Below are 21888 nucleotides of genomic sequence, written 5' to 3' on the forward strand. Positions count from 1 at the left end.
CTTATGGTGCTCTTTTTTCTTGTGTGAATGCACTTTGTGGTCATCTCTCTCTCTCTCTCTCTCTCTCTCTCTCTCTCTCTCTCTCTCTCTCTCTCTCTCTCTCTCTCTCTCTCTCTCTCTCTCTCTCTCTCTCTCTCTCTATCTATCTATCTATCTATCTCTCTATCTATCTATCTATCTATCTATCTATCTATCTATCTCTCTCTCTCTCTCTCTCTCTCTCTCATTTCATTTTCTTTTTAAAAAGTTCTTCCTCAAACTTAGGGTTCCCCCTCTGTACCCTCCACACCGTACCATCCCTCCCAACTTTCTCTTAATAAAGAAGGGATAGAAAAATAGAGGGGTAACTACCACCTCCTGCCCCTTTCCTGAGTTAACACAAAACTTTAGAAACTAGAAAGGATTGAGTGTGGGAAAGGGGATGGGAGAACTCTGTAAAATCAGCCCAACTTACCTTTCTCATGTATCCATTGCAGTTATTGCAAGAGCTCAGTGCTTACTTATTATATATATATACTTTTTTTCAACATCTGCTTTGCACCGGGCTTGACACTGGGAATCAGTTATGACAGCTTATGCAAATGCACCACCGTTACCACTAAACGGTATTTTGCAAATACCGCAACTCATGTCCGCAGTTACAAACGCTGCTATACCAAGGAAGCTCCGAAAAGATAAACGTGCGAAAAACGAGAGCGCTTAGCTACTAAATTGGTTAACTTCTAGCTGCGTGCTTAGCTACTAAATTGGTTAACTTCTAGCTGTGTGTTCCTGTATTAATTCATACATAAGGAGCATGACATTTTTGTTATATTTTCTTGTGGTCATAGTTTTCGTTAGGAAAAGGAGTTAGCTTTGGCAAAGCACCGTACTGCAGGGCAAGTCAAGAAGAACTTGGATGAGATATGCTATTCTCTTGCGCTAAGGTCACGATTACATTGGCTTGCTACCATTTCAGCGGTGCTAAACAGTTTACTTTACAGCTTGCATAGATGATTTTAAAATACAATGGTAAACACCCACCCTGTTTCACATCCAGGCAGGCATATCTGCAGAATATAGCGGATATTTCAGAAACCCAAATGCTAAATACTCAATTTGCAAATTTAATTTTTTGAAAGCTACCTATCCATTTCATATTCGTACATTTGAGTACTCGCACACCCCTAAACTTGAAGACTGTCTCCCTAGACATTAAGGCGAGGCTCACTGAAGTTCAGTGCGTTACTCTCTACATAAGCATGTGACTGCACAGCAAATGTACAGCCTTTGTCAAAATTTTCTAGGCCGAACCGGAGACGTGCAGGCCGCAAAAAATGCAATGTACAAGCTTACGTCCCAAGCAAGGCTGACACGTTTTACACCTGAAAGCTAGAGAAACACCTTTCTTTCTGTCATAAAATATTTTTTATCACATCTAAAGGTAAAGCTTATTCTTTGAATTCTTCGTGGTCGAGAAGGCTCAGGATTGGCCTAGAAAATTTCGACAAAAGGGTGTACATTTTGCACGAGAGGAAATGTAGATGCCGTATAGAGCACCCCCCGCTCTTAGAACAGCCCTTTCCGACCCAAACCCAGAGCACAGATTAGCAATGCAGTTGCGTGACCACAAAACACGGCACGCAACCTCTCCCCGAAGCTAGGCTGGGCCAACCACACGGGAAACGTGCTCACAGTCGGCCGAGGGCGGTGCCTGGTGGTCGCCTTCCTCTGGGTGGCACGTGCCGGGTGGGTACGGGTGGGTCGGGGTGGTGGTCGCACTGCCAGGGTGGGGGTCCCCCCGACAGCCCTCCTCGTCCACCCCGCCTCCTCCGTTGCTGCCTGCTGCCGCGGGCACCCACGTCTCGAGGCTCTTTTCCAGCGTCTCTTCGGGTGCCACAAACTCCGGCTCGCTGCCCAGGTCGCTCTGAAGTCAAGAACGAAGGCGGCCATTTTCAAGCACCACTGCGTTTACAGAGTCCACGTGTTTGCGCAATACGATGGCAGCTGTGAAGGACAAAGAACCTCCCCCTCTTACCAATACATCTTCAAAAGTCTATAACACAGAGATTGAATGCAGCTGATCGCCTGATCACATAACACATGGGCAGAGATATAAGAGACGCAAAAAATAAAAAAAGGAGGAGAACGGTGCACCCACCTTGTTTGAGGAAGAGTCCTCCTTCGGCCTGGAAGAGAACACCTTCATGTCTCTGTTCAGGATGATGTTGGCCAGCTGCCGCACCAAGGGCTCGTGTGACACTATCAGGAACACCTGCGCCCATCGGAAACTTCACAGACCAGCACGCTAGCAGTGCCAACTAGCTGAGCCACTACAGCAGGTCGCTCACTATCTCCAGACGTGCACCAAGGGAAAATGCGGTTGTGGTTATCACGCAACTCAAACATCTAATACAAATCTGATAATGAAAGGAAAAGGCGCCCCCTTTTTTTTTTCTTTCTGGCAGCCAAGTTAGTGGAAAGAGAGAAGTGAACACTGCATTGGGTAGCCAATTCTTTCTTTTTTTTTTTTGTGACCCTGAAATAGCATGCAAGCTTTCGTTTGTTTTATTTACCCCTTATTGTTTCCTTTTGCTTGCCTCTGATCAGCACAGTTGGGAAGAAATAACAGTGCGATTCTACGCAGTACATCTGACGATTCCCACGCTCGGAAAACTGTTAGAAGTGGCGACTGCGAACACTGCCACAGTTGGGCACCCGCTGTATTTGAGTCGCACTCTTGCACACATTTGTTCCCTGTGAAATAGCATGCTATTGCCTCCTTAGTGTTCTCTGGGACAGTCATGCTGCATTCGTTTGTTATAACTGAACATTTGTTATAACTTCGGCCGTTATAAGAGGCTCGCCTGAACGTAACAATGAAATCATAATTCTCCCTCTCTACACTGGCATTAAAGCGACAAAATACAACTTTTGAAAGAACTAACCTTTTGTAGCTCGCTTAGTTCCATCACTGCCCTGAAAGACGTTTTTCTTGACGACAATCCGAAAGAAATATAGCAAAAGTTTAAAATTTAGTGCTATAGATGGTATTCACTGAAACATTTAGCTGTCAATTCCTTCGCTTGGCAACACTGGAAGCGGCCACGAACATGGCCAAAGCGCCATGGACATGGAGCGGCTTGTGCCACTGCGCCCGCACGCCACACACACAAAAAAAAGAAAAGAAAACACCGGTGTGTGTCGTCTGCTGCGTTTCAACCCGATTCTCAATAATGGTGTCAACAGAGATGTTATTGATCGCAGTCACATTGGAGTCGAAGCATTACTTTGCATTCGGAGTTTAGAACGTCCAACCCATATCATGCGCTTAGCACGGACAAGTACCGCCATCCCGCGGAGCCTGACGTAACCAGTGACGGCCCACTCACATGGTTGCCTGCATACGTGCCTCACCAGTGAATACAAACTATAGCAACATAATATGGGCAGGGGTGACGTCATATGGGCCTGCACTAAAAACATAGTTACCAAGTGTGTTAGGTGCCCGTTAGCATTCAAGTGATACGATCAAACAGAACCAGGAGCCCCGCTACAATCACCCCGTCATGTTTCCTGGTGCCGGCTTAGGTCGACGTCCACTAATCACACCAACAACATTCTGTGATGTCATAAAGAGCTCGCTTGAAAGTGGCTCCTTCACACTTGTGTTACATATGTTTGAAGTTTGCGATAAAATAGGTATCATCGTTATCAGGACAAAGCAGTCTGTTTATTGTATCAAACTTGCATATCAAAGCTATGAGCAGAGCAAGGCTATTTTCGCTTCTTTTTCAACTTTATTGTAAAAGGCCCTGATGTAAACAAAAACTTAGCCTCCCTGTTTGCACTGGAGAGATGGGCCAAGCTGCGAATGGTAGATTTTTAGTTGATAAGGGAGAGAAGAAGTGACAGCAAAAACCAACAAAAAACTGCACACAACGTGCAAAACAAGTAGGCGGTACGGTAGCAACAGCAGTGGTGAAACCACGAATGCCTGGCTCACCTGTGACAGGAGGAACAGGGAGACCACACTGCTGACTTTCTTCCGGTCGTCCTGCAACAAGAGACCCCGCAACAGTCACTAAAACGCAAAGGGTCAACAGCTGCACCCACAAGAACAGAAAATGCCGCCATCAAAAGTGAGCTTCAATAACATTTTTTCGTGTGTGTTTGAGAATACATTACAGAATGTTTTTTCGCAAGATTTCAAGCCTCTTGATCGCACTCATAAAGCCGCAGTCACAGTGTGCGTGCTAAAATAAATCATTAGCACGAAATGCAGTTCAAAGTGCAGTTTCAATGCACACTAAAATATTGCAATGCATAAGCCTAAGCCAGTATCAATGTGCCAAGATATTGCAATGCATAAGTCTAAGTAACCACTGGGTTGTATCCGAAACCTGCTAACAATTAAAATTTTCAGCAGATCAAAGAGCCATTTCCGTAGCCAGTCATGAGACTTTGGCCGTGATTCACAACAACCGATCTGCCCCCTTATGTAAAACAAATACCACGGGAGGGCAGTAAGGAGGAGGAGGAGGAGAGACTCACGGCGAGGCACGGGTGTGGGCCCTGGACGAGGGAGTAGACGTAGAGGGGCACCAGGAGTCGGTGGAGCAGGTGGTCGGTGAGCACCGCGTTGAGGGCCTCGATGCGCAGGCACAGGATGTCGTTCACGTAGTGCAGGTGGTCCAAGTGCTCCGCCACCAGGTCCGACAGCCGCGTGCTGTTGCCGTGCCTAGGCAAGTGAAAAAGAGGGGATTGGCCAAACAGAAGTAATCAAGTGACACGCCATGGGTGGCATCAACACACAACCTCTTCTTCGTGGCTGTGTAGAGCCGTCTATGATCATCCTACACAGTCTTTGTCCACTAGCTATACTGACAACTCTGCAGCTAGCAACTGCACATGTTAACCTGTTCTCACTGTTTCCAGACATATGACCAGGACACCAAACATACTGGGTTCCCTAGCAGGCACTCTATTAACCAGTGAAAAGAAAGCCAGATCAGCCAAGCACAATCTTTTCAGTGCTTCAATGTAAGGGTTATCCTTTTTTTTTTCTAGCACTGAGCTTGCTTATCTAAACAAGCAACACATCAAGCAGCAACTGAGAGAACAGGAAGAAAAACATACTGACCACTACCCTGAAAAAGTCCGCTAGACAATTCCAACGAGCACGCATTTGATTTTTCTTCACCTGGGCTTTAGCTGGAAGTCAGCTGATTCCACTGAATCATGAGATGTATTCTGACTGTGAAAACATAATCATTTCCCTCAGCTGATAGCTGCAGCAAAATTGTGTACTTAACCGTGAACGGCTTTCTTGTTCCCACATGCTCACCCATTGAGCTTGTATCAGTTCTAAGTGCAGTGCTCCTCACCAACACCACTGTTACATTACCCCCTAAAAAATGTACTGTCTTAAATCTAAGGATGGCTTTGATACACCAATAACGGTAAACCTTTTTGTTAGGTGAGAAATCTTTTATTTATAGTAGCTCTTTTCTAGGGAGCAACGTTAATATCTGCAAAACACATCTATGTTACTTTTATTATCGTTTTTTTTAGATACACAGTAAACACCATTAAGGTGAACTCAAAGGAACCATGAAAATATTTGTGTTATCATAAATATGTCTTAAATTAAGTAGATGCTTTTCGCATTCTGCATGTCCCAAGAGAGCAAAAGTGGTGTTTATCTTACAAATTAAATGTGTCATAACCGAGTTCATTTCAGCAAAAGTCTATGCATACAAACGTTTTTCACACTTTTTTGCAATTTTTCTTCTTTTTTTCTTTCATTTTGAATTCAGTCACTTTTACGCTCGTATTATTTGTTCAAAAATTTGTAACGACTGACTTTGAGAAAAAAAGCTTGCAATTACCTATATTCCAGTATGACACAATATAGGATAAAGAAGTTTTTTTAGACAGCGAGAAACAGTGTAACGACAAGGACAAGAGTTGAGAATAAGGATAAGGACAAGAGATTAGGATAAGGATCAGGACGAGAGTTGAGGTCCCCCCCCCCCCCCACGCAAAGACGGCCGAATCGCAATGCTCACTCGGCATGTAGCACACAGTTGTCGAGCTCCAGGACATGCTTGCCGATGAAGTAGACGAGGTTGGAGAAGTAGGGCGCAGCCGTCCGGTCACGGATGAACTTCAACATGGCCCGGTCCTCCACTGCGGCAAGGCATGGGAGAGAGAGAGAAGGGAGAGAGGGGAAGAGGCAGGAAGAGAGACAGGTAGAGAAGTGAGGAAGTGAGATAGAGGGGTAAGGGAAAGAGGGAGGGAGGTGGGGTGAGAGGGACAAGTGTGAGAGATAGCAAGGAATAGAGAGAGAGATTGAGGGAAAAGCAAGGGGGAAGGAGAGGAGGGTGAGAAAGGGGGTTGAGGGGGGCAGAGGGAGGAAGAGAGATAGAGGGGGGAAGGAAGAGAGGGAGGCAGGGGGAGGAGGGATGAGTGAGATAGGTAGCAGGGGATAGAGAAGGAGACAGATTGAGGGAAAAGAGGGGGGAAGAAGAGAGGGGTGAGAACGGGAGGGAGCAGGAGGTGGGCACAGAACGAGAGCACAAGAGTCAATGCAGGGAAGGAAATGATCCCGCTGGAATAAATAAAGGATCTGGAAGACAGGCTCAAAGAGAGGCGAAGGAGGAAAGGACACACACACACACACACACACTAGCAGGTGCATGGAAATGCACTGCGGTGGTACAACAGCTGCGTCATAAACAAAATTTAGGCGGGAAGCAAAAGAAAGGGGGGGGAAAGATGTGTGCATTACAGGTCACTGACTATTTCCCACATATATATGCTATTCCTTTTGTCAAGCAGAAGGTTTTATATATTTTTTTCACTCATTTGCAAAAATTTACATAAAGGAAATGGGGATTTCCCCTTTCCAGCATGATGTACAGTAGAACCTCGTTGATACGTTTCAAAAAAAAAAACGTGAGGGAGAAAAGCACTATCCGGGAAAACGTATGATCTGCCGCAGTAAAAAAAAAAATGCAATCGAGAGACGACCATGAGCATTTAATGGCTTTTTGCACTTGTAGGGTACATGTCTGTCAACATCTGCTGGCACATGCTGCAGCCCTTTGAGAGCAAGAGCTCCCTTTCTAAACATTCCAGACTTTTGTCCGCACTGGGACTGTCCTTCCCGCGAAAGTTACTCCGCACCACATTCAAGCCGACTACGGTTTCGGCATATGTGGCCGCCGGCGACGCCACCTCTTCCTCCCCGTCGTCACCGCCATTTTTCTCTGAGGCTTCGTCCAGTGCCAGCGCTGCTTTATGGCGTGATTCCGCCAAGATTTCTTCCAAGTTTCTTCTGTTTTGCATGTTGGGACGTCGTTATACAGGCGACGTTGGCTAAAGGCAGCCACGTTACCAAGTGACTCAGGCAAGCTCAGCACTGCGGGAAAGCCGCCACAGTGACCCAGGCAGCCGGACCGCTGCTTGGAGCCTGCTTATTGCACCGCCCGCGCTGAGGCTCAGTCTGCACACACGTCAGACGTTTTTTGTTTACCATAAAACATATCACAGGTCATAGGTGGATAGAATTTTTAAAATTTCGAACATACCATGAAATTGTGTTATCCAGGAACGTAGTAACCGGGGGAAAAAGCACCGTAACGCTATGGAGCATTTTCAGAGTTCAAAACTGAGAGCGTAGTAACCCAGAAATAGTATAAACCGGAAACGTATCAACGGGATTTTACTGCACTCCCAAGAGCTTGGCTTTTTACTTTCTCTCTCTCTCTCTGTCTTTTCTTTTTTTTTGCCCCGAGATTTCATGACATTGGCCACTACAACCTCAAATGAATACCACGTCTATAGAATTCAATAAGTTTGGAAACAAACGACTCCTTATAAAAAATGTTTTTAGCACTAGAGTGACAGTTCTACAATGACAAATACAGCACCTCACCTAATACAAATAATGCTGCAGTTGCACAGACATTTTTCCATGCTTGTTCAGGCAAAAGAGCGCAGCTTAAGTGCGAGAGAAAATCTCAGCCGAAATCAAGGCGCGAGCTCATTGGCCCCAAAAGACGTTTATCGTCCGGTTTAAGGAAGCATATCTCTGTCTAGATAAAATAAAAAGGGAACACAAACAATACAAGACAGCAAAGGTGCCATTTTGACTTACCTAAATTAACGGGAAGGAAGGACAGGGAGGGGGAAGCAAGGAAAGGGCATTAAGGTGCAGGGTAGTTGAAAGGTGTGCGAGTGTGTGTCAAAGACATAAAACAGCACCTGCAATTACAGCGAGGTTTTCACATGGTGCAGAGCTCACATAAAAACACAGGTGCAGACAAATGACAAGAACGTGCATTTCAATCCACAGTGCTCTTGGCCACCCACGAGCCCAACAGTTTTAGCACCTACCAGATGTGTGCACAGGCTTGGGATGACAGCTACAGCTCTGCACATCTCTACTACACCCATTTCAAACGGCCACAAGACTAACATCGATTGATTGATTGATTGATTGATTGATTGATTGATTGATTGATTGATTGATTGATTGATTGATTGATTGGTTGGTTGGTTGGTTGGTTGGTTGGTTGGTTGGTTGGTTGGTTGGTTGGTTGGTTGGTTGATTGATTGATTGGTTGGTTGGTTGATTGATTGATTGTAAGGTTTAACGTGCCAACGCAACACAGGTGATGAGGCGCGCCGTAGTGGAGGGCTCCGGATTAATTTTGACCACCTGGCGAACGAGCATCGAAATTTCGTACGCACGGGTGTTTCTGCTTTTCGCCTCCATCAGAAAAGTGGCTGCGGCAGCTGGGAATCGAACCCGCGTCCTCGCGCTCAGCAGCACGAGACTAACATCACCCAGCCCAGTCGGAGGCAGTGCCAGCACATCAAGTGGTCGGAAAACTCAAATTAATAACAGCTTTTTGTGAAGAATTAGCTTAATTTATGTGTTCCACACAATTGCAGAAAACATCACCCGAGCTCCTGGCTTCAAATGGTGGTGCTTCTTTACCTAAAATACTCAAACGAGGTCCTCACATCCTACTTTACATCTGGCAGTAACACTTCTTAGTGCTAAGAAGTGTGGTCTTTGGCAATTAATTAAAAAAATTGAGCCCTCACTCGATATTACAGTGGAAGCAAACAACAATTTTCAGCACAGCCCTACTGTTGTGACAATGGACTTCCAAGACTTCCCTAACCTAGTTAGACCCTTCAAAAAAATAAATAAACAAATAAAAGGAAAGGCCCCTGTGTAGTCCAGCTACAAAACAGATGCATCACATTGGTATATTAAGGTGTAAAACAATGATGGTACTGGCATACCTAAATTTGCATTCTCTGCCCTCAACTCAGTAAATACGTTACAATCCTACTTAAAAAAAATGGGGGGTATGCCATGACCCAGTCAAGCCAATCCTGTGAAGGCTTTTTGTCTATGCTCCCAAAATTGCAGAGAACGATGTTAAATAAAACATGTTTCGTTTGATTTGATTGGAAAATATGGAAGAGCCCAGATACATGCAAGTTCATGAATCCATTTGTACCGGATGTCTGCTGGAAGAATAGTATTCACTGCAAATTTCAGCTTGCAGGAAGCTCAGCAAAACAAGCACAGCTAAATAACCATGAAAACTTAAAAATGCCCAAGTGTAGGCTCTATTCATTAACTCTACCAGCTCCCCTGAGAATGGTTTGTAAAACTAAACATCATAACCCCTCATTTTGAAAGCTTTAGTACCAGAAATATTTGACGAGTACATAAAAGTGCAAAGGGACAGAAGGCATGCAGACAGTTTACCCTAGGTGAACACACATTTCTTTTTTTTTTAATTGGGAAAAAACAAAAACTTCCGGTCACTGGCTGCCACCACGGTACTACGAAAGGTAACCAAAAAAAATAAAAAGGAAAAAACCAAGCCAACGGGTACCATGCAAACCGTGTGGTAACTGCATACCGGGTCCCCAGTGACCAGACACCCAACCGACAAGAGGACGTGTGACAGTGTCTGCTTTGCAGGAGCAGAGGCAAATGCTTACCGCGTCCATTTTTTCGCTTATGTTTGGACTGCAGCATGCCCTCGGGCCTGCTGGCATTAGCTTCTGCAACGGAGGAGGACGGATCGCAAAACACGTGGCCCCTGAACAGTCCGAACGCTACGTGACACACGGTGGTGAAGCGCCAATTGTGAAAATGCTGCCAATACCCTCAACCAAGACGGTGAACAATACAAAAGCACACAATAGCGGTAGCTTGTTCTGCAACAGATAGCTTGCAAAATTGGGCATTTCTCACCACCTGGCAAACCATTTGTCTGCTACACGGCACACGGTGCTACCCCAATTTAAAAGGACCCTGCAACACTTACCATCGACTACTTGGAATGTATTTTGGGGTAAAGTCTATTGTCCCAGCAACCTCCTCCCACAGGAATTTTGAAAATCTGTTCGCTATCACCGGAACTACGCACGATGAGAAATCGCGCATAATCGTTCCCTCTCAACTTGACCGCAGACAATGCAACGAAAGCTGCGCTCTCTCTAGGGGGGCGGCTCACGGCAATCTCTTCGACGGCCTTCGATTTATCACAGGCCGGGGAGTTTTCGCCTTTTCTCCACAACATGGAGGGGTCTATTCCTGGTCTGGTGCCACAGAAAAGCAGGCATGGCTGCCTGCTTGCAAGCTTGTGCTCAGGCTAGCAGGGCAGTACGGGTTCAGGCATAGAAGAAATTTGTACACACCGCCGACGTTGGCGGATCATCACCGGAAATGCAAGGAATAAGCCGCGAAGTTGATCAGCGACAGCCAATAGGACAGCCAGGGCCGCAATGACATCGTTTAGGCCATGCCAGGGGTGCATAATGAGGAGAACTGAGGAGAGCGCGGTTGGTTTTTCCGCGTCTTTCACAGCGATTTGCGTGCTCACCACTTCACGTGCCCGCATGGTATTTGGATCAGGTATTCCTGGCAGTGTAATCTAAACGTCGCGCATGTTTACTTTCACTGCTCAAAGAGTGTTGCAGGGTCCCTTTAAAGTAGAGCTAATAATCCTTGCAAAGGTGGTAAAATACTACAATATACATTGTGTCTTTGCGTATGCTAGCATTACATCAGTGTTAAAACAATCTGCCCACAGCCGATCCGTGCATTGTGTGGCACATGGTGACGTGTAAATGCCGCTAACAACCTGACAAGGGGGGCCAACAAACACAAAACACAGCACGCCCATGGGACTGCCAGCATCACCTTCAGTAACGGATAGATTTTAAAAATAGGAGTTTGCAAACAGCGTGTCTGCTATGTGAAACACACAGCAAACAGCAAAATAAATGAGCCACTGGTACTTTTACAAAGGCGGTAGATATTAAAAGATGAAGTACAGTTCAGCGTGAAAGACCCTGTTGTGCCTGGCTAAAACTGAAATGGCTTCACAGTATCAAACACGTCCAACAACCCACCCTTTGTTGAGCTCGCTAAAAAAACCAAGCTGTGCGTATGTTGAACACTGAACGGAAGACACATTTAATGTTGTAGAATTACGGCGCAGCAACCACTCATCCACTTCCCTCGCAGTAACAAAAAAAAAAGCGTCCCAACAAAGAACAAAAATAGCTAGAACACATTTCTCGTGCCAATCACGCTCCTCTCGCATGGCCTCTTTCGCACGTTCGAGTCAGTTTTGATCAGCTTTGATTTGAACACCAGTAATGGGCCAAACTTTTTCATAAAGCAGCAACAAGCACTGAAGCAGTCTTTGTGGAGGCCGAGATGTTAGTGTTGAAAAAAAAATTTTGCCTTGACATATTTTATGAGCCTGGCATGCGACACAGACGAAACGGTCGTGATAATCTCCCGGCGACTGAGGACATCTGACAGAGCCCCTCTGCTAATGCACCCAACAGCTGTTTCAACGTCTGCACTTGATGACCCCATTTTGTGCTTTTGCCTCTCTCTATTGCTCTGCTCCTAAACAATCAGCAAGCAGAAATTGAACTTGCGGTTTTATTATGGTTTTACTTGGGTGCCTTCAACTATGCACATGTGCCTTAGTTTTGCCACACTTAGTGTGGCTGAATTTGCATCGTTAATAGCCGTCGCAGCAGTCCCAATTAAAACCTTTGGCTCTATTCTGCCTTCATTACATGGAGATTTCCGGCCCTTAATGCGGCAACTTACTGGTCACAGTTTGCTTTACACGAACAAAGAAAACAAAAGAAAGGTTACCCTTTTAAAATCGCACTCCATTTACAGGATACTACAAACATCGTGCAACTCTAAGCAATTCCCCCTCACTTTCAGCAAGCTAGTTCAGAAAAAAAAAAAAAAACATGCTGGCAGTCGTCAAGTTCGATGACCCAATCAAAAGCTTCACAAATACAGACTTCAAAAAAAAAAAGAAAGAAAGAAAGAAACCAGGCTTTAAGTAAACTGAGGCTGTTAAGAGGCATGCATAGGAGGCAGCCAGTTTGAACTAAGGCTGCTGATTGTGGGCTGCTGTTTGAAGAGCCAAAAAGAAAGACACTGGCTTACCTTTGAAGACGTTCAACGTGAGGGTACGGACGGCGATCCGCACCATGCTCTCGTTGTGGTTGAAGAACTTGATGGCCTCGGTGTACAGCGGGAAGTCGTTGGTGTGCTGCGAGAACGTGGAGGAAACAAATTAGTAGAAAATTAACTTAAGGGGGGACACTGCTCTTAAAACAACTTCTATTAATTTTTAAGTAAACTCGGTGAAACTTGTCACCCTTTCTGCTTTTCCCCCACTGATTTCAAATATGCCATTATTTTTTGGGCCAGTCAATTAGTCCCCAAGATAATTAGAGATAATTAGTCATTTTCGGAGGAACAATAGACAAAACAGTGTTGGCCACAAAACTAATCTTTTTATTTTCCAATACTATGAACCCTAGTGAGTGCAATAAGAGCAGTAGTTTTTTGATGTACCGGTTGGAACTAATTTTACAGCTCATTTTACTTTGGTGTTTGAAATGGGCCTTCGAAATGGTTCCTTGCCAGTGGTGCCACCAAAGTTTAATGACCTGTAAAATTAGTTCCAAGCGGTGCATCAAAAAAACACTCCTCTTATTGCACTCACCAGGGTTCATAGTATTGGAAAATAAAAATATTACAGTTTTGTGGCCAACACTATTTTGTCTATTGTTCCTCCAAAAAATGACAAATTATCTCTAATTATCTTGGGGACTAATTGACTGGCTAAAAAATAATGGCATATTTGAAATCAGTGGGGGAAAAAGCAGAAAGGCCGACAAGTTTCACCAAGTTTACTTAAAAATTAATATAAGTTGTTTTAAGAGCCATGTCCCCCCTCCCCCCCTAAAAAAGTACACATCAAATTATGTTTAAAGAAGCCATGAAGACAAAACACAAGTTTGTGTTATTCGAAAGATTTCGTGTTTTATAGTGCCCCCACGCTTGCCCGAATGCAAACGATGCTTTATTCATTGAGAAATTAATTCAGTTAAGTTAAAATTTTGATTTTCCCGCTAAATCGTGTGTTTTCGTGGTCTGCAATGACATCACAGGGCCATGTTTACCGTTAGTAAACCTGGATGGCGCCACCACACTGTGGCAAGCCGTTTTCTGCCTTTGGTTTGTTTGTGAACGTATTTGCACATGGCTTGTTTTGTTCATAGAGACAATCGTTATTGGTGCTCGCTCGACAAATACGGTCACGTAAGACATCGTTGCTTGCGTCAATCGGCCAGTGTCGTCTGAAACAACCCCAAAGCCCGACAGTCCTGTGCAGCTAAACCAAGCAAAGTGTGCACAGTACCAACAGCAGTACGCATCGGTACTTCTATGTTTACGTGTGCTTTCATAACTTCCACTGTTTGTCCCACCATTCTTAGGGCTTCCAAAAGAATGTGCCCCAAATTTATGCGCAAATAGCTCATTCGGCAAGCTTATAAGCTCTGCCTAATTTGTGTTTGCTTTTGCCGCCCTGCGCTAATCACAGGGCTGCCTGGTATGACATCATAGGTTCTGTTTCGGGAAATGAGCTAGCGGGTCGCATGGCTATTCCCTTTTTTCCTAATTATGTAGCTTATTCGGGCGAAGTTTATGTTAAAAGTGGTGTCAGTATGATCCTAATGAGGCAATCTTTTGAATGAACCAAACTTGTGTTTTCTCTTCATGGCTCCTTTAAGACGAATAAAAGGTTAGGTTAAAGAAATAAGCGCTGGATTACGTTCTCACAAGACAAAAAACAGGTCTGAACGCTGGGAGCACGCACTTAAAAAATGGTGTGTAAATGGAACAACTGTTCAGCAGTGCCAGTACTATAGGCTTGTTGGTATGACATTTTCTCACTGAAATGTTCAGCAGTTCTTTTTTTTTTTCCACGCACTTTGTACAGTGCATGGCTGTAAGCCCACGGCTGCAATCACGCATGGCAGTAAGCCCACGGCTGCAATCACACACTCAACTGCAATGTGTCCCGCAGAAGTTGCTTAAAACAAAGGCCAACAGATTGACACACCAACCCCCACAACTTTTTTTTTTTGTCGCACACCAGCCATTATTGCGCTCACCTCATTGTAGAAAAAGTGGATGGTGTGGTTGTTGAGCTTGAGGGAGAGGGTCTTCAAGAAGGAGATGTAGTACGCCATCACCTGCAATAAACATTGGAACCCTCGGGCTGCACAAAGATTCAGCTCAAAATACTCAACACATCGGGGAAAACTACCATGCGAGCATGCGATCATGAACCTAGTCTGGCTTACTGAAGTTTCCAACTCTCAAAAATAGTGAGCTATGTGGTGTGGCACGGCGGAGAGTTGCAGATTTAGTTTACGTTACCCGGGTTTCTTCACTGTGCATGAAATCCCGTACAAATTCATGTTTTTACATTTCGTGTCAATCGGAAATGCAGCCGCTGTGATAGTGAACTCATACCCCTCTGCCTCCCGCTTAGCGGTACGGCCGACTCTTGTTAACATGAGGCCCACGGGGACCCCAAAACAGTTCAAATTAACCGAACTTCTAATTAAATCAGTACAGAACATGGCGCTGTTTTTGCACTCGAAAATTTTGAATTTTATTGAGAAATGACGGTCACCTCAGTGCTTCGTTTACTGATATCATCAGTGATATGCAATGGGTTTTAGCTCCAAATTATCGAGCAATTTCTTCCGTTGGATTGCATGTCAAATTGCCAGGACCCGCACATCACTTCTAATTAACCGAAAATTATTAAGCTACTTTGAATTACCCAGAGTTTGAGTGTGCTGTGCCTTGGCCACACAGCATCGTGGAGAGTTTTCCTTCAAAGATTCTCACGCAACGACAGTAGCGAAGTTTAATGGCATTTAATCCAAAGCTTCCCCTTGGTGACCTATTTCGACAAATACTACTGACGTTAGGTAGAGGCACTTGCTAGCCATGGTACTCCACCATGCCTGTGGTTGTTTGCGAGAGTGGAGAAAAAGACAAGCATTTCCCAAGTGAGAGGGAAGATGGCAAAGTGCGAATGCCCGAGTTTGCCCGAAGTTACCCGAAGTTACCCGATTTGATCCGGAGGGGCGCTATGTTAAAGTCTTTGGCATTCGCACGTTACGTACCTCTCACTTGGGAAATGCTTGGGAATTTTTTGGCCCGAGTACGAGCGAAGGATCCATCTAGAACGACGAAGCGCTACGGAAACTCGACTGCTTTACGGAACCGGACGTTAGCGGCGCGCCGTCGCGCGAGCGCCCTCGAGCGTCGGAATGCGGAGCCGACGAGCGAGCGCCCTCACGCGGACGGAACGCGAAGCGAACCGGCGCAGCGGCGCGCCGCCCGCAGCTATGCCGAGCAGGAAACCGTTGCTACGCCGAGACCGTTGCTACGCACGCTCTCTCTCCTCCTCTGCGCCGTTGCTAGGGGAGAGGGGGAGCGCGGACGGCGCGCCGCTCTCCGCGCTCCGCGGACGGCGCGCCGCTCTATGTGGACGAGTGATTCAGGGAGCGGCGCGCCGCCCGCAGCTACGCCGAGCAGGAGACCGTTGCTACGCACGCTCTCTCTCCTCCTCTGCGCCGTTGCTAGGGGAGAGGGGGAGTGCGGACGGCGGACGAGTGATTCAGGGTCGCTTATAAAGTGCATTCGCACTTAAAACCAAACTACTCCACAATGTCGTGTAATGTCAGCCTTTGAAGACACATATTCCACGACAAAGGACGGAGCACCAGGTAACCATTTGCTTTCGTAAACGCTGTTGACGATACACTTTCTGTGCCGCACGAACGAACCTCATCCTAGGTGCACTCTCTGGCCTGGCTAAGTATCAGAGCTTTTATTTTACTGATAGACAGATGAATATTGATAATGCACACTTTCTAACAAACAATGAACAAATACAACCAGCAGCTAAATAATGAAGTATGAAGTCTTTTGGCCAAGTGAAATCTTCCTTACTAGCTTACAAGTTGTTACCTCCCCACCAAGACTCCATGTAAAAGAAAGCAGTACGCGGTTTAGACACGAGTATTTGCATGAAAGTGCAAAAAAGGGGCAGTTGCTTTTCTATGCAACACACACAACCTTAACTTTATCATATCTATTGCAACATGAATGCAAAAGCTGAACACATCCATGTGCTGTTCAGAAAAACAGAAAGAGAATGAACTTTGGCGCTCATTTACTCAGTTAAAGTTTTTTGAACTACATACTCAGTTCACTCTAGAAAACTTGGCGCACTAATTAGAGTAAACCTACGGAAAACAAGGGAAAAAGAAGACAATCAAAGCAAGGATCGTGCTTACGGCAGAAGAAGAATGAACAGTGCAAACCCTACAGCGTTTGCCGTCCGTTCGCCTGGCATTACTAGAATTTAACTCCTCTCTCACCCAATATTACTGCGGCCTTGCAAGGGTACTTGGTGTGAAGGTGATATTGAATACCCCCGTATGCACCTACCTCTTGATTGATTGATTGATTGATTGGTTGCTAGTGGTATCCCCTTTGAAACGGGGCGATGCTGTGTCATCTTACAAAGAAAAAACTAATACCGGTATATTTATGTTTTATAATCCTCGTTTAATACTAGCACTGCTCTGAGGGCAGGCACAAAGTACTCATTTTTTCTGTTACGGGTGGTAGCTGTCCTAGGCAATATTCCCCTCTCTGCTTTTCGTCCACCAGCATCCTAATCTTGTTTTCGTCACCTCGACAGCCTTGAAGTTAACTACTCCCTCTGTGCTACTCGTAAGTCCTATCGCTACTGGAAGCCGAATATTTCCCTCATGTAGATTTCGATGGATACCCCCACATTCTAACACTATGTGCCGCATAGTTTCTGTTTCTTTTCCATTGACAATGCATACCTCATCATTTTGTGTATACAGTCAAACCCGTTTATAGCGAACTGCAATATGCACCGCGATTTGTTCGATATATCCAATAGTTATAGCCGAACCCGCCTATAACGAGCTTGTTGTTACGAGTTCCCACTGCGCGGTAGCCCCCTCCCCCCCCTTCCTCAACTCCACCGTCCCCGCATGCAGAAACGAACACAGTAAAGTAGCCATTAACCATACCCAAAATAATCCATTTGTGGCAATTAGCTTCTTTCCGCCTTAACTGCCTATTTTGCAAAAAAAAAAAAAAACGGTGATTTTTGTTTTCACTTTCGTTTTGGCGTTTACAACTAGCATAGCATTCTCTACACGAAACATTGTTTGCAGCAGTACGAGTCTGCGTTTTACAAAATCGAAGAAGCATTGGCGGAGCACATCGACTGCCGAAAGCGCTTCACTATAAGCATCGGACGGCTTTCACTCGCGACATCATCGGCAACGTTGGCGAGCTCTTCCCACAGTTCACCGATGCTGCTGTCTTGGTCCGGACTCGCTGACTGGGCGGGTTCCGTCATAAGTCCCACGCGTCGGAAATAGTTACGGAAAGTGTCGGCCGTCACGTCTCTCCGTGCAAGGCGCAATGTCCCAGTCGCAGCTCTTGCTCCGTGGTGCGGCCAATCCACATCTCAATCGCCGCTCCGAGACCATGCATTTCGGCGGCCATTCTAGGCGCGCGGAGTTCGATATATCGGATGTGAACTTCGTTATAAGGAATATGTTTCCCATGTATTTCCGTAACTGAAAAATTTTTGTTCGATATATAGCATAATTCGCTCTATCCGGGTTCGTTATAGCCGGGTTTGACTGTACTACCCCACAAAGCTCTTTAGTTTGCAAGCAACCCTGCTCTAGCCTGAAAAAGCAAAGCCTTGTCAATGGAATTATTGTAGAAATTTCATTTTCTGGTGTCCAATTTCTCTGCCCTGTACATCTCTAACGGCGTTTTAGCTTCCATTTTTTTCTCTGTTTTTATTCGTTTCTATCTAACTTGCTTCCTTTTGGTCACCTTTGTTGTCTTTGATTCTTTGCTGTTCTTTCCGTATTTAATCGTTAGCCTTCTAGTCTTCCTTAATCTCTTCCAATTTCTCCTCCAATGCCGCACTCCCCTGTCCCTGCCTACACATAAACTGGCGCAATCCGCTCACCTCTTCGTCGGAAAAATCAAACTTGTGCACAATGATGGAGTTGACGTGGTTGTTCGACAGCAGGTAATCTGAAAAGGAGGAGAGAATGCCACTTCGTTTCTTTTTTCTCTTTTCACTTGTGCTTGGAACAGAAAAAAGCAAGCAGCCATGGCCACAGAGTGATTTCAAAGAACAAAACAGTCCAACTCTGCATTAACACAGCCGATTTAACCTTTTTAGCCTCTTCTAATCCATCAACTGCCATTTGTCGTCCGACTTTTATCCCTGTATGAATGAAACTGCACTCTCACCTCGCTTCACCAAATATTGCAGAGGCCAACATGGCGTGAAGATGCTTCGACCAAAACTAATGTTATTGCACTTGTACACACGCAGCATTTTTAACAAACACACATACACACTTGATTTCAGTGACAACATATAGACCAAACGCAGCGCTGGTTTATAAACTGACAACCAATGATGACCTGCATTGGCTACAATTGTTGTCAAAAAAAGAACAAGTTTGATCTTTCCAATCTTGCACAGGTAACTCCCTGCATCACCCTTCCCTAACTCAAAGGCATCCAAACTGTAGCCACGCCCCAAAACTGCATTGCTACCACATGCCCAAACTGGCTGGGGCAAGGCTTTTTCACAGTCTAGTAGACGACAGTACACTACATGAACAAGGCAAGGACAGAAACACGAGCACACAAGACAAGCGAGAGAGAATCAAACAACACAAAGGCCACCGTAGAATGAGACAATGACCAGCACGAATTGACACGTATAATGTTTACGCTTATTATATGCCAAAAGCAGGGGGCAGGGGCTCCGCGACTTACAGAGTGAGGTCTCGTTGCGGATGTTCTCAAAGAGGATGTTGAGCGTCTGCAGGAGCTGGACGCAGACGTAGCGGCCGCACTTCTGCTTCATGATCTTCAGGAAGAAGGACAGCATGTTCTTCTCCAGGAAGAAGCTAAAGCCAAAGGGAGCATCGTCGAAACGAGCGTCATTACTAGACTACCCCGACGATTGCCTGATGCTGTCCAGAAATACACCTTATTTCTTTTTTGTGTGCACAACACAATCTAGACAAACAAATTGTAGTAAACAAAAAAAACTGTAGTTGATTCCTGACATAGGAATCGGTAAAACACGAAAGTGAAATGTGCCGTGAAATCTGCAGCTGAGCATGATTTGCAGGTCGGCGGCTGTCTTGTGGGTGTGCCCGGCGAGCTACGTCCTGCTGGCGGGTGGCTTCGGCAAAGGTGTACTGGCATCATTTCCATGACGGATATGACGTCAGTGAAATCTTGGTGTATCCCGGCATTATATACTTTCGTGTTACAAATTAAAACCCGAAAACGAACAACCTTAAGCATAACGTACTCTTTTGTACTAAAGGTTGCTTTCCCATAAGGAGAGCCTGTGTGCAGGGGTGCACCCTTTACAGGGCGCTGGCTTCGTTGTACTGGCGTCATTTCCGTGACGGATATGACACCACTCAAATGTCTGTGCGTCCCGGAATAAAACACTTTAGCGTTAAAAAAATTCTTATACCTCCGCTATGCCTTCCTTGGCATTATAGACTGCTGGCCTTTCCTTCTCTCTCTCTCTCTCTGTGTGTATGCGCATGCGTGTGTGTGTGTGTGTACATAAATATATACCTACATACACATACATACACACACACACACACACACACACATATATATATTGCCGCGAACCATACATTGGGTTTGTTTATTTGTGTTTTGCTTTTACCGCCCGGCTGCACCGGTCTGTGTTATCTCTGCGCCAAGGGAAGCGCGTGTTCCATTCCTTCTTTCTGTGCCGCATGTGTTATCTGTTGTGATAGGGAGAGCATTCCGATCTAACGTGAACGGCCCAGAATAATCTTCTTGGATCTACTATGTTCTCGATGTGAATCGACGTTTCGAGAACCACGCGCCCCGAAAGATAAAAAGCCTGCAGTGCGGACGCCGGAGCTTCGCCGCCTCTGGATTCTTTTGAGTTGTTAGGGGAGCACAAGTTCGCTCCAATAAACGTGTTTCTCATTCAAGACAACTGCATCGTCCTTGTCTTCGTGACAATATATATATATATATATATATATATATATATATATATATTTTAGGGGGTAAAAATCCCCACATCCAAGTTCTTCAAAACAATAGAGAATGAAGTGTCAGACAGTATATATTTTTGCATATTAAAACTTCGAAATCCGTTGAAAATATTCAAAATTTTTAATACTGCAATTCAACTTGATTGCAAATGCAATCTGTATTACTCAAAAGTTTAAAATATTTTCCCACCCCTTGCAAGCAACTAAGAGTAAAATGCAATAGGACACTCAGCCAGGTGAGTTGTCATGTGGTAGAAATAATACAAACTTGAAGACAGTAAAAAAACAAAACAAAAAAACAGTAAAAAAAGTACCACTTTTGTAACGCTTGTGTCATTCACTGCGCCTGAATGTCTAAAAGAGCTTTTACGCCAATTTTATACTAAATTTACTAGTAGATTGTTAATTGGAGACTACAAGACTACAAAATAGCATGAGTCACCCCCAGCGATGACACAATGGAAGATGACTGACTGAGTGATTGCTCTCTATTGGAGGGTATTTATGTAGTGATGCAACAATCGCCACAGAGTCAGTGACCTCAATACCAGGTTCTCCCAGAACACCACACGAAGAGGTGATAGATGGGGAAGTTCCTGACGCCCAGAGTTACTTGATATAGGAGTTGCAAAACTCCCCATAGGCCCCATGTATCAAAAGGTGGCCCTAAGATTGGTCCACTGCTTTGGATCTTGTTTTACAGTGGCGCCATCTTTTGGTGACAAAATAAACTATACAACTTGCTTCGCCGCTGGACGACCTGGGTGAAAAATGGTATCTGAGTGCTTACATAAATTTGTTATGACAAAGGAGCCCAATGTGTTGAACTATACAAGTGTTTTATATACATACGAAGCAAAAGTAGTAAAAAGAAATGCGACGATTGGGTCAACCGTCGCTTGCGCACTTTCGTCTGCTGCGCGTCCTTTTCGGTCTTCTGGCGGCAAAAAAATAAATAAGTCACTTCGAGGGCCTTATGCAAGCTGGAATTGATTATTTAGAGCCGCTTGATAGGCTACTAGATTAGTTTTGGCATACAATGAGTTGTAGGCCAAATGATAACTGTGGATTTAGTACTTCAGTTCTGACCTATGTTGTGCCGGAGTGCCCGCACGCAGATGCACAGACATAGAAACAATCGCAATCTAAAAACCGGAGTTAAGATAGCAATGAATAATTTATTAAAGCAGAAAAATAAAGAAATATGCAATTTAAAACAAATTCTAACGTTAAATTGTCAGTTTGAATAATTAGTTTGTTTTTTTGGATAGTGCATGCGGCGGCCGCAGTGGCGCCACG

General features: G+C 45.0%; 1 protein-coding gene across 3 annotated transcripts in view; it reads right to left on the minus strand.

Annotated features, from left to right (window-relative positions):
• Ema (C-type lectin domain containing ema) overlaps positions 1-21888 on the minus strand; it is a 73261-nt gene that overhangs the window by 44209 nt on the left and 7164 nt on the right. Inside the window, exons 3-12 of one of the 3 annotated variants that reach the window (XM_077670817.1) lie at positions 19304-19437; positions 18477-18544; positions 14530-14610; positions 12509-12614; positions 10018-10080; positions 6051-6171; positions 4534-4720; positions 3986-4036; positions 2141-2254; positions 1675-1906 (exon numbers count right to left, since the gene is read on the minus strand). In XM_077670817.1, the coding sequence (XP_077526943.1) occupies positions 1675-1906; positions 2141-2254; positions 3986-4036; positions 4534-4720; positions 6051-6171; positions 10018-10080; positions 12509-12614; positions 14530-14610; positions 18477-18544; positions 19304-19437 (1157 nt within the window). Of the gene's footprint in view, positions 1-1674; positions 1907-2140; positions 2255-3985; positions 4037-4533; positions 4721-6050; positions 6172-10017; positions 10135-12508; positions 12615-14529; positions 14611-18476; positions 18545-19303; positions 19438-21888 lie in introns of all 3 variants that reach the window. The other 2 variants (XM_077670816.1, XM_077670818.1) reach the window with 2 other exon arrangements.

Source organism: Haemaphysalis longicornis, unplaced genomic scaffold (assembly GCF_048455015.1).
Source record: "Haemaphysalis longicornis isolate Haplotype H1 unplaced genomic scaffold, Haemaphysalis longicornis Haplotype H1 scaffold_5, whole genome shotgun sequence".
NCBI lineage: Eukaryota > Metazoa > Arthropoda > Arachnida > Ixodida > Ixodidae > Haemaphysalis > Haemaphysalis longicornis.